The following is a 16,007-nucleotide window of genomic DNA, read 5'->3' as shown; positions in this document are numbered from 1 at the left end:
AAAATATATTTATTATATATTTAAATATATTCTTTTAAAAATATGTTTTTCAGGGCTTGATGTTGACATTACCATCACTAGAAAGGGAAAAGCATGGACGAATGCACATGGAATAAATACATATTTTTAAATATATGCCTTTAAAATATATATTTACATATATTCTTTTAAAAGTATGTTTTGCATTTTTAGTTGCTCCTCTAAGTATATAACTATGACTCGTTTTAAACAACTATCAAAAATATAAGCCTCAGCTCTTAGAATTTGTTTGCTGCAAGGATAGAGCTGCAAATAACTTCACAGGATACTAAAATGTCTATCACTCAACTGAACAGTAGTTTCAGTTCCTTAGATTTCAGGGAATCTTGCAGAGCTAAAGTAATAGCTCCTATAAAAAATACAGGCCAGGTGTCGTGGCTCACACTTGTAATCCTAGCACTTTGGGAGGCTAAGGCAGGTGGATTGCTTGAGTGCAGGAGTTTGAGACCAGCCTGGGAAACGTGGCAAAACCCCATCTCTACAAAAAATAAAGGAATTAGCTGGGCATGGTAGTGCATCCTGTAGTCCCAGTTACTCAGGAGGCTGAGACAGGAGGATAGATTGAGTCTATGAGGTTGAGGCTGCAGTGAGCCGTGATCGCCCCACGGCACTCTATCCTGGACAACAGAGTGAGACTCTGTCTCAAAAAGCAATAACAAAACACAAAACAGCTGAATGTTTAATAACCAGAATTTGTCCTCCATTATTATGTCACCTGAATTATTCCTATTTGAATTACCTTAAGATATTAGTTGTAAGTGTATAGTTACAATGACAATTATATATTTGTACATTATAATTAGTATAGTATAATTATATTCATATTGATACTTTTATACATTCATAACTTTATAATACATTCTTCAGTATGTAAAAAGTCATGGGAAGACTGAAAAAATTATGAACGCTCTTACATTTTATTAAATAATTATGACACAAATGACAGCCAAAATATTTATTATGGATTACTTTAATATACCACTTAAAATCTCTGACCTAAAACAAATTTTTGAGCCACTGGAAAAGTGAAGTTCCTCACAGAAATATTTAATGTTATCAAAAAGAATACTCTGTTTTAACAATAACTCCATTAATTACTTTAAAAGATGCACAGTGCTGCTTTTACACATTAAAATTTCAATGAGATCAACACTGTAAGGTAACTATATATGTTAATATTTTGAACTAACATTTCAAATGTAGACTGACCACATGTTTGATTTAAAGCTTAAAGAATCAGTGTTCCCTTTTGTGAAGATGGCTTTTGTTGTCATTAGATTCTACTGATTTTTTAGGAATAGAGCTGCTCCACACTGAATCCACTGGTCTTGGTTGCCGCCACATGGAACATCAATATTGGTAACCACACGATCCCTTTCAGCACTTGTGTAAACAGGCAAAGAGATGCACTCATCCAGGGAATATGGACCACATGCATCCTATTTAAAAAATAACTTGTTTTAAAATACAGCAATACACTATTTGGAAACAGATTATTAGATAACCAAGGAAACAAACATATCAATATTATGAAATGTTTCAAATAAAGATTAATATGATAAGCCCCTATCATCCCCCTGCAACAAAATGAAACACATGGCCTATCGTGCTTTATTTACAACCTCTCCCTAGCCCAATATTGGAGTATTTTGAATAGCACCTTACAATTACAAAATTTCACCTATAAATATTTACATATATATCTCTATAAATATAACCATGTATTATCACGCAGTAGAAAATAACCAATAATTCCTTAATATCATCACACATCCGTTATCTCATTATCTCCTGTTCAAAGAGTTTTTCTGTTAGAAGCATAATTTAAATAAAAACTATGCTTTGCAGTTTGTTGAAAAGTCTCGGCCGGGCGCGGTGGCTCAAGCCTGTAATCCCAGCACTTTGGGAGGCCGAGATGGGCGGATCACGAGGTCAGGAGATCGAGACCATCCTGGCTAACACGGTGAAACCCCGTCTCTACTAAAAAATACAAAAAACTAGCCGGGCGAGGTGGCGGGCGCCTGTAGTCCCAGCTACTCGGGAGGCTGAGGCAGGAGAATGGCGTAAACCCGGGAGGCGGAGCTTGCAGTGAGCTGAGATCCGGCCACTGCACTCCAGCCCGGGCGACAGAGCGAGACTCCGTCTCAAAAAAAAAAAAAAAAGAAAAGTCTCTTAAGTCTCCTAAATTTGTAAGTTTTCCTCCTCTTTTCCTAGCAATTTGTTTGCAGAAGAAACTATACCAAATAGTTGCCCACATTCTTTTTTGGATTACATTCCCATGGTATCACGTCGGTCTGTCTGTTCCTTGTATTCCTATAAACTGGATCCATAGGTGAGCTCAGACTCAGTGTTTGGAAAATACTGCATAGGTGGTACTAGATGTTTCCATCAAGCAGCATATGTCGGGTTATTTCTCTTTTTTGGCTATTAGAGGCCATTCATAATCATTTTTCATTCAAGATTACACAAGGGGTAATCTATCTTTCCTTCTTCCAAGCAGGAATATATCTATAAAGAGAAACCTCCACTTATCAATTTTTTTTATTACCATGAGGTGCAGTTCATATAGGAAAAACTGGATAAATGCTTATTTCCCTTTATGTGTTTTCAAAACAATGAATGTTTCCTAGCATACTCCAAGGGTGATCAATGACCACCGCTTCTTTTTAAAAAATAGCATTATGAACTGGTGGATTTAAACATATGTGATGTGCTTTAAATGCAATGCAATCGCTATTGCACTGGTGTTCAAACTGTCAGTCTTTGCTCGGGGGGAACTTTTTAAGTTGGCTCCTGGGTTTTGCTACGTCCCCAGTTGTCTCTTCAATAGTTTCATTGCCTTTCTAGTATGACAAGTATTATTATACAAGCTCATCTTTTATATTTCCTGCCTTAGAAATTAGTCATTAATCTGATGATTCCTAGTTTCTTTCAAGAGAAACGGTATTAGAGACCATAATTTGGGTGTTAGGAATAATTGATCTTTTTTTTTTTTTTTTTTTTTTTTTTTGAGAGGGAGTCTTGCTGTCACCCAGGCTGGAGTGCAGTGGCACAATCTCGGCTCACTGCAAGCTCCGCCTCCCGGGTTCCTGCCATTCTCCTGCCTCAGCCTCTCAAGTAGCTGGTACTACAGGCGCCTGCCACCACGTCCGGCTAATTTTTTGTATTTTTAGTAGAGACGGGGTTTCACTGTTAGCCAGGATGGTCTCGATCTCCAGACCTTGTGATCGGCCTGCCTCGGCCTCCCAAAGTGCTGGGATTACAGGCGTGAGGCCACCGCGTCCGACCCATTGATCATTTTAATTCTAGGATGTTTTAGTGACTGGAGCTTAGAAATCATGTATTTTTAAAAGAAAAACATCATGAGTTCATAACTGTATTTCCATTTCAAATTTTGGATTAGCATTTTTACTGAATTTATATGATTTTTATATGGTTTTATTCAATTAATTATTACTTTACAGAGTTGGAATGGAACTTCAGAGGCAAGCTAGACCCATTTTAAAATATTACAAAAGTGACAGATGAGAAGCCCACAGATAATTTACCCATGGTGACCTAGTTAGGAAGTGGCAAAGTTGTCACAGATATTACAGTTGACAAAACACTCTAGTATATGAATGTTAGCAGCTAATGTCTCTTATTCTGTTACTTTTCAAAATAGAACACAATAGCATTTATGGAAATAAATTATTTTCAGACTCTGGAGTACTTGTCTAGGAGCTCCTGACCCTGTAGAGGTTACTCTCCGAACATCAGTTTCCCTATTATAGAAAGACAAATGACACTTGCGCACCTCACAGGATGTGGAAAGAATCAGATGGCATAAGAGCTCCAGATATAAGTATTATTTATCCACAGATCTCTAATTATTTGGACTGCCTTTTCCTTATTCCCTACTAATTCTCAAATTGACTAGAAAAAAAAAATCAGCTTTTTGGCAGCTACTACATCTCTTAAATGGTGTTATGATAGAAATAAAATAATTTTCTTTCATAGAAAATTAAGACATTCTACTTTTAAGCCTAAGTGGGCATTACATGAACTTTATATTATCTTTTCCAATCCTGCTCTTCTCTCTGTCCCTCTCCCCCTGCCACCCACACCCACACCCACACACCAACAACTGTTCTGACTCTTCTAGCCCTTGATATAAATCAGTATGTCCCCTGAAAAATTATTCATTCCTAACATTCTTGAATCTTAACCTGATTTACATATAACAAAACATATTCTCTAGGTAGAATCATTCCCAAAGAGATAAAAATGCCATCTGTCCTATATTTTTCTAATTATCTGTTTGCACTGATGATCTTGTTAGTTATTCAGCCATTCATTTAATAGCATTTTATATGCTAATATTGTGCCTAGAATTGTAAAGGCTAAGCATTTCAGTACATACGCAAATAGAGAAAATAATCCCCTTTGAATTTTTACTTTAGGAAACAAAGTATACACATATCAAACATCTAGAATATAAGTTTTGGGAAAATATATACTTTAGAAGATCAAAATAAAGAAAATGCTACTCTGGGATATGTTAACCTAACAGTGATTCATGGAGAGAGTAAATCCTTAGTTGAACGTCAGAAAAAAAAAAAAAAAAGTGGGATTTGGAATAAAGAGAATTTTCAACTTTTATCAGTCACCAACTAATCTCTTCCCTCTTGTTCAATTCTGCTTAAATGGCAAAGCTTTAGGAATCAAAAACTGTAATTGTCATGACTCCTTAGCCAATCTTAAAAGGTAAAGCCTAGTGCAAGCATTCCTTTACATTCTTTGGCAAAGAGCAGACAAAAATCACATATTTGTTAGACTGAAGTGATCTGAATCTATGATTGCCTATTTTTAATCCTGGGAAAGGTCTTAAATTATCTTTTCCTGACACCTGATACTTGCTTTGTTTGCTCTGTTTTCCATTACTTCTATGATCAAAACTGAAATAGAAACATGGCAATGAAATGTTTTACGATGTTATTCCTTTCTAGTCAGGAGATTTTCTCTATATATTGATGTAAAGAAAATTTCTCTTTAAATTAGGAACTTAATAATGCTGATTATTATCAACTTAAAGTTGATTTTTTGCAATTCACTAACAGTTTACTAGTTTTTGTATATATTTCCAAATTCTTCCAAACCGTTTAGTTGTAGGCTTTGTTTATCTTACAGCCAGGGTACAAATCTTTCTTTCAAAACCTACAGTGTTTTAAAGCAAAGCAATACAGTGGCTTCTTGATATTTTGTCACTACTCAAAATCTCTTAAGTGGTAAATAAAAGTTAAATACACTTGCTCTTAAGTCTCTAATAAATAAATGCTCACAGTAGAAGCAGGGGCAAGTATTTTTGGTATTCTCACTATTATATTAGCACAGTATTTTGTGTATATAGAAGTTCTTTGAATACTCCTTAACTGAATTAAATTATTATGACCCAATTCCCTCTTTAATATGTTTAACATGCAAAACATAAGACATTGTTGGGCTGAAGTATTTGGACGAAACTAAAATTTTATTAATAACTATGAACAAACACCCTGTGTTCAATTAATGCAAGAAAGGAGATATATTAGGAAGACTTCAAATAATTCACATTATTGTTTCTTCCAAACAAAGTTTTGTGCAATTACAATAATTCAAAATCTATAAATTGTGACTGATTAAAAGGGTTGATGTTTTCATAAACCATATCCTTATTAAAACAAACCAGTCCAGTTAGCTCTGTTCAATAATGAGGCTAAAATTTGAAATTTTACATTCATTTGAATCAATTAGCTTTTCATAAATAAAAATTGTTTTGTGTGAATAAACATCTTGTGCAATTTTCCTGCTTTCCTAAAGTGTCCAAGAAAAGCCTGAATGTCTCACGACAAAATGTGCCCATGCCTTGGGCAAAATGACTTAAAAGCATACATTCTACAAATAGCAAGCAATACACTACTATTTGAAAGAAGATAATGCAATTTTCAAAGGCAAAATGGTGACTCAGTAGTCCCCTCTTATCCGTGGGGAATACATTGCAAGGCCCCAATGGATGCCTGAAACTGTGGATGGTGCCAAACCCTATATATACTATGTTTCTTCCTAAACATACATATCTAGGATAAGGTTTAATTTATAAATTAGGTATAGTAAGATACTAACATGAATAATAAAAAAATAGAATAATTATAACAATATACTGTAATAATAAAGTTATGTAAATATGATCTCGCTCTCAAAATACCTACTGTACTATATTCATTTATTTGCAGACTGTGGGTAACTGAAACTGCAGATACAGAGGGACTACTGTATTAGATATCAGTTAGCAAACCAAAGAAAGCAAGGAAAAGCAAAACCAAACAATGAAAACAAAATTATTAGGTTACTCATATTAGCTATTTGGCCAATTTCAATTAAATTTCATAACAAAACACATATGAAGATAAAATAAAACATATTCATCAGTTTATGCACAGTCCAACTTATTTTAGCACATGCTTTCTGAATGTTTATGAATCAAGTCAATGAACAGTTCTTTTTTAGAAGAGGAAATGATAGAAAATCAGAGTTCTAATGTATGTACAAGTAGCACAATTTAGTGATGCAATTCTGGGAAAAAAATCTCAAAATAGGACACAAAACAGCATGCCACCAGTGAATACTCTGACTTTGTTCTGTTAAGAATGTCTAGCTACGTTTTAAAATGTATATTGGTAAAGATATATTTTCCTGATTTTTCAATAATATAGTGTTAACATCATGACTTTCATAAAAAGTCCTTGAAGAAAAAAAAAATCACATACAGAATGTTAGTCAAATATTTGTTATTTTTCAAACCAGAGTGTATACAAGGCAGAGCTTTCAACACATATCTTCTGATATATGTGATATTTTAACATCTATACAAAATATAAAGTAATGATTGTTTTCCAGAGTAGCTTGTGTAAATATTTTATAGTTCTATTTTCTCTGAGAATAAATTTTTTTTCTGAAGCTGAATTGTCAATTGTGGTGCCTATCAGAAGATCCAGCCTCATGGGGTTCAGTCTGCCTCAGGACTACTGTTACTGTGGGACTGATAAACTCTAAGTAGCATGATTTACAGGAAGATAGAACAAAGGCAAACTGACTTCCTGTGGAATGCCAGAAGCGCATCACTGAGACTGGTCTTCATTATAAAGCACTGTTGACCAAATCATACTGCTGTGGAATATTAGATCCTGATGGAGCATAGGGTGTAGGTGCATGAGAAGGTTGTATGGCAAGTAATCTTTGGGACTTCTCAGAGCTGTTAATATAAGACTTTCCAAGGGAGGGAATATTATGTTTAAATTTGTTTACTGAATCATTTTTCATAGAGAATTATTATGAAATGATACATGGAAACATGTTAAGAAATGCATTGGAAAAAGCTAATGCTTTCTGGATAAAATCCTCTAGCTGTATCTTAATTTGAACCAATATTAATTTAACCAAAAACATTGCATTGAGCTGGAAGTGGAATAACTTTAAGAATCTGTATCATGGAGTCACTGCACTCCAGCCTCGGAGACAGAGTGAGACTCTGTCTCAAAAAAAAAAAAAAAAAAAAAAAGAATCTGTTTCATGAATGAATAGTGTGAGTGTCAGTTATATTATCCTAGTACATAGACAATGGTAAACAGAAATACTAGAAAAATATTTCACGAGCATTTTATTTATTTTCATTTTTCCTTGAATTTGTCATTCCAATCTTGTTAATTCACAAAGTACACCGCATTTCAAAGAGAGGCAATGATAGAGCTTCCTCCTCCTGCCCCAATAAAAGTCTCAGAATTTGTTGATGATACCCCTTTTTAAGTATCACCACATACTAAAACAATGTTGAAGTTCTTCAATCTTCTGCAACCTAAAATGTTCTTTGAAAAATGGAGGTGCAGCCTAACTCAAAGCAATGAGGTGCAAATGACTGGATTAGTGGGCAAGTTTCTGTTAAAATGAAGCTATTCAGGGATACTGGGTGTTAGATAATATTGTGAAAATAATTTGTAAAATAACCTCCTTCTGGTCTAAAAAGTTTAGTTACCAAAGTTCTGCATTATATTATTTCATCCAAGCTCATAAAAGAACACTGGACTTTCTGCTACAAAACAGCTGTAGGAGTAAATGGCAAAGTAAATCTTTTTACTGGTTTATATAAATTGATGTTGATGCTTCCTTTGATTGATTGTACACTGGTTCCTTCCTTCCTACTAAAAATGCATTAACATGTTGATATTTTTCCACTGCAAATTATGTGAAACTTATTACAGACATAGTTGCTTAAAAAACAAAACAAAACAAAAAAAACCTTTCTTTCTTAAAAGAAAGCTTAAAGCAGAAGGTGGAGAATTTAATAGTTTCTACAGGGTCAGCAAATTTTTTAAATAAAAGGCCAGACAGTAAATATTCTAGGATTTGTGGGCCATGTGGACTGTGACATGACTGCTAAACTCTGCCATTATAGCCTGAAAGCAGCATGGACAATATGTACACAATGAGCATGACTGTTTTCCAAATAAAGCTTCATTTATGGACAATGAAGCTTTTATATGCCATGAAATACTTTCTTCTGCATTTTTCAACTTTTTTAAAAAAAGTAAAAACCATTCACTGTTCATGGGCTCTGTAAAAATAAGTAGGCTGGATTTGGCCTATAGGCCATGGTTTTCCAAACCTTAATTTATACTGTTAGGGTGTCTCAATATTAGGTCTAAGGTTTGAGAGAGACACCTGAATTTGAATCTTAGTTGCCTACCTATTAACTATGTGATCTTGCGCAAGTTAACATAATCTTTTAAACCTCCATTTTCTACTTTAAAATGGAGATTACAATTCCGATTTCAAAAATTTTTTAAAAGCTTAAATATCTTGTATTTGAAACACCTTGCATAGTGCTTGGTATGTAATCAGCGCAAATAAATGTTCATTATGATTGTCCAAACACTAATGGTACCATTGTGGAACTCATAAATCATTTAACTTACCTGATTCTCAGTCTTTCCATCAGAAAGATAGAAAATTTGCTGTACCAAACCCATAGGATTGTTATGAGACTCAGGTATAACTATATCTCACAGTGTGCCAATCTACTATCCACCCACTCACTGCTAGACTGATTTTCTAAAACTACAAATCTGATCTTACCATACCCCTGTTCTCAATCTTTAAAAAAAATTTTTAAATTCTTTTTTTATTTAATAAAGATGGGGTCTTGCTATGTTGCCCAAGCCAGGCTCTAACTCCTGGGCTCAAGTGATTCTCCTGCCTTGGCCTCCCAAAATGCTGGGATTACAGGTGTGAGCCACCATGACTGGCCCTGTTCTAAATTCTTGATGGCTTCCTACTGACCATAAGGTGGTCTAAACTCCTTGGCATGGCTACTCAGCTTATCATACTTGGTCTTGGCCTTCCTTTCTGGCTGCATCCCCCACCATTCTTCCATATGAACTATATGCTCCAGATGTATGACACTTGCAGTTCCCAGAATATCCTAAGCTCTTTTCTGCCTGCATATATTTACATATGCTGCGCCTTCTGTCTGGAATGCCTTGTTACCCTATCTTTTTTGAATTTGTCCTTAAACTCTTATTACTAAAGTTCAAATAACAGTTCAAGAGAAGCTGCCACCTCTCTCAGCGAGATCATCTGACTTTCCCTCATTTGTTCACACATGGTAGAGTTGAAGCCTCCTCATCTGTCAAAGTACTTTATATAAACCTCTCTAATGATTCTGAACTGTAGTAGTCTCTTTGCTTATTTGCTCCCCCAGTTGGCAGAAGACTCTGCAGGAGAAATCTGTTTATCTTTGTAACCCCAGGGTTCAGCATAACATCTGGTATATAAGAACTCAACAATAACTTAATAATGAGTGAAAGTACTGGTAAACTAAAAAAGTACCATAAGAAATGAGATAAAACATTATAGCATTATAAACAGTTTAAAATATTGACAATAGTATAAACTTGACTTACCATGTATGAAGCAGTGTGCTAGGTACTTTACACATACACAAACATATTTAATCCTCAACATGATCTTACAGAAACATTATTATCTCCATTTTCAAATGAGGAAACTGGCTCAGTGAAGTTAGGTACCTTGCCTAAATCACCTAATTCATAAGCTTGGGAACTTGGACTACAATTTAGGTCTGCTATGCTAAAGAACTTTGTGTTCTGAAACACTTAGTAGTAGATCTCATGTTCTTTCCTTCTTAGCTGATATGGGAGAGACATTCTGAAAAGTAGTATGATCATAGCAAAAGGAGGAAGCTGACTGTAAAGAAAGAAGGGGAAAAAGGAGGTGGGGAAGCACTAACAAATTCTTCTATTTCATGTCATGTACAAGTGCAAAGGCCCAGAAGAAAATCTTATAGAAAAAGAGTAAAAAGTTCACATTACCTTTTAGTCATGTATTCTATAGGATAAATGCTCAATTCATTTTACCTCTCTTTATATGAGCTATTTTTGAAATTAAATTATTTTTAGCTTTTTATTCCAATCCTGACATTTTAGAAGTATGACAAATAAAACTGGAGAGAAATAACACTCAAAGTAAAATATTGCCAAGCTATCAATTCATAGTCTTGCAAAGTCACATCACTTTTCATATAACCCAGTAACAGACTGGCTTTGTCCATGACAGCACTGCATTCCTGATTTATGTTCAGTTTGTGGTCAATTACGTGGGTATTGCTCCAGGTCATTTTCTCCTATATTTATTCTTAGTTGCTCTCCAAGCTCTATTTTTATTGTTTGGGTTTTTCCTCAAGGGAACCTGTTTATACTTGCCCTACTTTTTTTCCACCTCCTCATGATCATAATATGGATTTCATTTTCCAGCGAATTAGTAGTTTATATAATTTAAATTCATTGGAATTTATCTCTATCATCCTAAACAATTTTGTATGTCATATTCACAACCCTTGACAAATTCCAACCTTAACTTTTGTATATAACTTTCAACTTGATTTACACACCTAAGATAAAAATGTGTCATTCATAATTTACCAAATTTTTGTAGAAAATTCTTATAGGTATTAACAGCAAGATTGAAGTAAACAATGATTCTTTCAATCTCTTCTCTCTCCTTTATCTCATAGTCACTCTAATTTTAGAGAAAATGAAGCTGATATGGGGGAAAAATAGGGAATTTTGACAGACATATATGCTCTTTTAGGTCAGAGGATACTCTCGTAACTCTTGGCTATGTTGCTAATTGCTATCGCTTTTTAAGATTTTCCTTAAGTAAATACTCTGGTGCATTTAATTTTTATTTTATAAGGAGAATGACAATAACTGGAAAATTCAACGCATTATTTCCCAATGAGAAAGCTCATTTTTCTTGTAGTAAACAATATGTGAAATAGTTTTGTTGCTCATTAGATACAGAATCAGAACTTTAAAGTTTATTCACATGTAGTCATATGTGCTTTCTTAAACTTTATTAAGAAAAAGTTATGTGCTTCATTTACAACTATGTCCTATTTTAAAGACATGTATACCCCAAGTTCTACTGTTGAAAGTTCATTCAATAACTGTTTTGAAGGGAAAAAAGTTAACTAAATAAGTCTTTAAGATTGTTTTCTTCATCCACCTATCAGCTGCCAAATGACATTGTGTGATACAAAGCCATATATCTATTAACACCTTAATTCTATCACTCTCTGTGTAGCTAACTATGAGAAGTCATTTAACCTACGTGAGCATGTTTCCTCGTTTGAAAGTGGGAATAATAATATCTGCCTTGCATGGCTGCTCTGAGGAGGATTTTAGGTAAAGCATATAAATTACCTAGTGCACATTGCTGAAAAAAACAGGAATGCAACTCATGGTAGCTCTTATTATCATTAAAGGCTTTTTTATTACCAGGCTATAAACTCTCTAGAAATTAATACTATGTTATTCTTTCTATAACAAAATCAAAGCCCAAAGTTTTTCAATCAAAATCAAAGTTTTCAAATGTCTTGTACATCTTAAACATGATAAAGGATAAAATATTTTGACTGCAAATTTGTCCACATGCAGGTGAGATTAGAAAGCAAACAAAAATACACAGGCCAAGAATGTCTTCTTCCAAAGATAAAATCTAAGAGTGAACTGATACTATTAAAACTTATGCTTGTTAAAAATGTATTACCTGTGGAATCCAGCCCATAAAACAAGGGAGCACTGATGACACGCTAGGAGAATCAAGCTGATTTTCAGAAAGTTGATTTCCATCAAAACTACATCCTTCTAGTAACAAGCCACTGATCTGCCGTGGAAACAAATAAGTCATGAAAAGATGCATTCAAGTCTCAAACGTCAGAGGTTACTCTATTCTATCTTAAGAGCAATGCTTTCCATTGTGTTCACTGATTCCAAATATATGAAAACAAAGATTATGGTACTGTATTTGAGAATAAAGTCGGTAAGGCCTGGACTAGTGTTCACCATCAACTTCTTTTAGACTGATTTCTCATTTTTAGCAAATATATATATATATATATATATATTTTTTTTTTTTTTTTTGAGACGGAGTCTCGCTCTGTCGCCCAGGCTGGAGTGCAGTGGCCGGATCTCAGCTCACTGCAAGCTCCGCCTCCCGGGTTTACGCCATTCTCCTGCCTCAGCCTCCCAAGTAGCTGGGACTACAGGCACCCGCCAACTCGCCCGGCTAGTTTTTTGTATTTTTTAGTAGAGACGGGGTTTCGCCGTGTTAGCCAGGATGGTCTCGATCTCCTGACCTCGCGATCCACCCGTCTCGGCCTCCCAAAGTGCTGGGATTACAGGCTTGAGCCACCGCGCCCGGCCGCAAATATATTTTTTAAATTAATTATAAATCTCATCAGTTATGCAACCTCAGGTGTCTTGATATTAGTGTAATAGAATTACAGTGGCAAAAGCCAAAAAGTTATTCTTTCTCCACAAGGGAAGGGAGAAAAGCATAATTAGACAGCAAACGTATTCCCAACCTGGAATTCTGACACCTTTTAAGGAACAGAATAAAGTTCAGAAAGTGTAATGAAAAAAACTGACATGCGATATGGATATTAAAGAAGAATTAGGAGAATTCATGTCTTTAAGGTAATCTTAGTGTAAATGTAAGAAATCCTGAAAATGAAAACATGGTTCTTTTGTTATTTATTAGCTTCATATTTCTTCTTTGAAACGCTTCATTCTTTTAGTTTCTGCAGTTAATCTAGCCTGACTATCTAAAGGCAACAAATGTAGAGTCAGTATTTGGCATTTATAGCTCTTCTGGCACTTTGCCTTAAGAGCCACATCTATATTATCATAATTGGAACTTGGCACAAAATATAAATAATCTTAAAATATACAGTGCCGGCTGGGCACGGTGGCTCACACCTGTAATCCCAGCATTTTGGGAGGCCGAGGCGGGCGGATCACGAGGTCAGGAGATCGAGACCATCCTGGCTAACACGGTGAAACCCCGTCTCTACTAAAAATACAAAAAATTAGCTGGGCATGGTGGCGGGCGCCTGTAGTCCCAGCTACTTGAGAGGCTGAGGCAGGAGAAGGGTGTGAACCCAGGAGGTGGAGCTTGCAGTGAGCCGAGATCGTGCCACTGCACTCCAGCCTGGGTGACAGAGCAAGATTCCACCTCAAAAAAAAAAAAAAAAAAAAAATCTGTCTATATATATAGATATATACACATACATACATACACACAGTGCCTTGGAATTTTAACATACTAAATGAAAGAACTATAGAATTTAGAATGAAGGGAATGCTAAGTTGGAAGAGTTAAGATAATTTTCAGTGACATACAGTCAGGGAATGGTTTTGGTGCTAGGAGAGAATCCCTTAACGAATAGTTTTGAATGATTTCATTACTTGAATTTTACAGTAAGGTTGCTGTTGCAAGAAAAAGATAAGTAACTGTTGTTAGTAAAAGAGCTGGGATTATAATATCATTATTTAATACTTAAATACTCTTTCTACTATACCACTAATGTGATATACAGGTGTCTTAAAGAGTTGTAAAAATATTCTGGCCTGAATTTAGTTTTATCTGTAGCCATGAACAATAAATAGTATTGTTTTTCATGTTTCCAATCTCTATGTAAAGGGTAACATGCAACCTACCCTTTTCCTTCATTGTTGGTTTTAAGGTGCATCCATTTTGTTCTTTCATTTCCAACAGCTATACAGTATTTCATTTTGTTAATATACAACAATTTATCCATTTTTCTGCTTGTGAATATTTCCAACTGCTTGCCATTATTTAAAAAACCCTGCAATAACCATGCTGTGTACTTCCTCATACACATTTGCATGAATTTCTCTAGATATATTAAATTACTAGGTTGAAGAGTGTGGTCAATCTCAATTTTACCTAATATTGGCAAATTATTCCCCAAAGTAACTCCATCAATCTATACTCTTACTTGTCATATATAAGAATTTACATTATGCCACAATCTTGCCAATACTTGGTCTGTTGAGACTTAAAAATTTTGCCAATCTGATGAGCAGGAAATGGAATCAAATTTTGGTCTTCATTTCATTCCTAGTTACTAGTAAGAACAAGTACTTTTCCTTATGCTTATTAGCCATTCAGGTTTCCTCTTCATGTAAGTTGCCTATTAAAATCCTTTGCCCACCTCCACCTTTTCCTTACTATGGACATTTTCTTTAAAAGAATGATCTATAAATGTCCTTTATCTGTTTTAAGAACTAATCCTTTGTCAGTTATACAAGATACTAGTATCTTTTCCTGGTCTGTGGCCTGTGTTTTCACTTTCTGTAGTATCTTTTTAATTTCAGGGGAGCAAATTTATCAGCTTTTTCCTTTAAGACTATTACTTCTTTTGTTTCTAAAGAAATCCTGAGTATTTTCCTGTATTTTGTTTCTAAAAGTCTTCTCTTTCAAACAGTTTTGTTTCTGTAACTTTTTAAACCTTCAGAGTCCATTTTTATTTATAATATAAAGTATGGATCAAATTTTATCATTTTCTAAATAAGTGAGCAATTGTTTCAGAATTATTTATCAAATAGTCCTTCCAAGACCCTAATTTGTAACCAACCCCACTTTTGTCATGTGTCAAGTTTCCGTACTGGCATAAGTTTGTTTCTGGACTTTCTTTTGTGTCTCATTAGTCTGTCTTTCCCTAAACCAATACCATACTGTCTCAATTGCCATCGCTTAATAATAACAATAATAATATTGTGACACAGTGCAAAATATGGCCCCAAATTCCTCTACTCCTAATATACACCCCTTTGCCAAGTAAGCTTGGCTGCTGCTTCCATCAGGAGGTGGAGTTTCTTTTCTACACCTTGAACTTGGGCTGGCCTTTTAAATTGCCTTGATCAATAGAATGTGGTAGAAGGACTTTAAGCAACTTCTGAAGCTAGGCTTTAAAAGGCTCTGCCTTCTAGAAATGCTGCACTAAAACCACCAAATAAGGAAGCTCTCCTAGTCTACTAGAGTATGAGAAGGCATGTGAAGGACAGAGGTACCTCAGTATGAGGTACCTAGAGTATGAGAGGGCATGGGAAGGACTGAGCTAGCACCAGTTGCCATATATGTGAATGAGGCCAGCATGGACCTTCCCTTCTAACTGACCTAGTTGAATGTAGATGCAGAGTGGGTCTGAGTAAATCAGCAAAGGACCTACTAGGCAAACCACAGAATTGTGAGAAAATAATAAATTGGTATTCTAAGCCACTAAGTTTTGAGCTAGTTTGAGCAAATGCTAACTCAAACTCATGTACCACATATTTAAAAGAAAAACACACACACTTTGGGATATTGGTTGAAATCACATTAAATTTTAAAATTTGACTTTGGAAAGCCTGACATTTTCACCATTAAGTTCCTCTTTCATGTGTTTTTCCACTTCTCAAATTATTTGTGTGATCATGACTTAAATATACATTAAGTACATTTAAGTACCATTTAACTGGATTTTATTATTTCCTCAGTCTGATAATTTCTATCTCTTAATTGGTAGGATT

General features: G+C 34.9%; 1 protein-coding gene across 1 annotated transcript in view; it reads right to left on the bottom strand.

Moving 5' to 3' along the window:
• Positions 1–933: 933 nt before the first annotated feature.
• DYNC2H1 (dynein cytoplasmic 2 heavy chain 1) overlaps positions 934–16,007 on the bottom strand; it is a 385,005-nt gene continuing 369,931 nt past the window's right edge. Inside the window, exons 88-89 of the mRNA XM_030918805.1 lie at positions 12,181–12,297; positions 934–1,478 (exon numbers count right to left, since the gene is read on the bottom strand). Of these exons, the coding sequence (XP_030774665.1) occupies positions 1,320–1,478; positions 12,181–12,297 (276 nt within the window). The 3' untranslated portion in view covers positions 934–1,319. The remainder of the gene's footprint in view (positions 1,479–12,180; positions 12,298–16,007) is intronic.

Source organism: Rhinopithecus roxellana, chromosome 15 (genome assembly GCF_007565055.1).
Source record: "Rhinopithecus roxellana isolate Shanxi Qingling chromosome 15, ASM756505v1, whole genome shotgun sequence".
Lineage (NCBI taxonomy): Eukaryota > Metazoa > Chordata > Mammalia > Primates > Cercopithecidae > Rhinopithecus > Rhinopithecus roxellana.
This window is presented reverse-complemented; position numbering and strand designations above follow the sequence as displayed.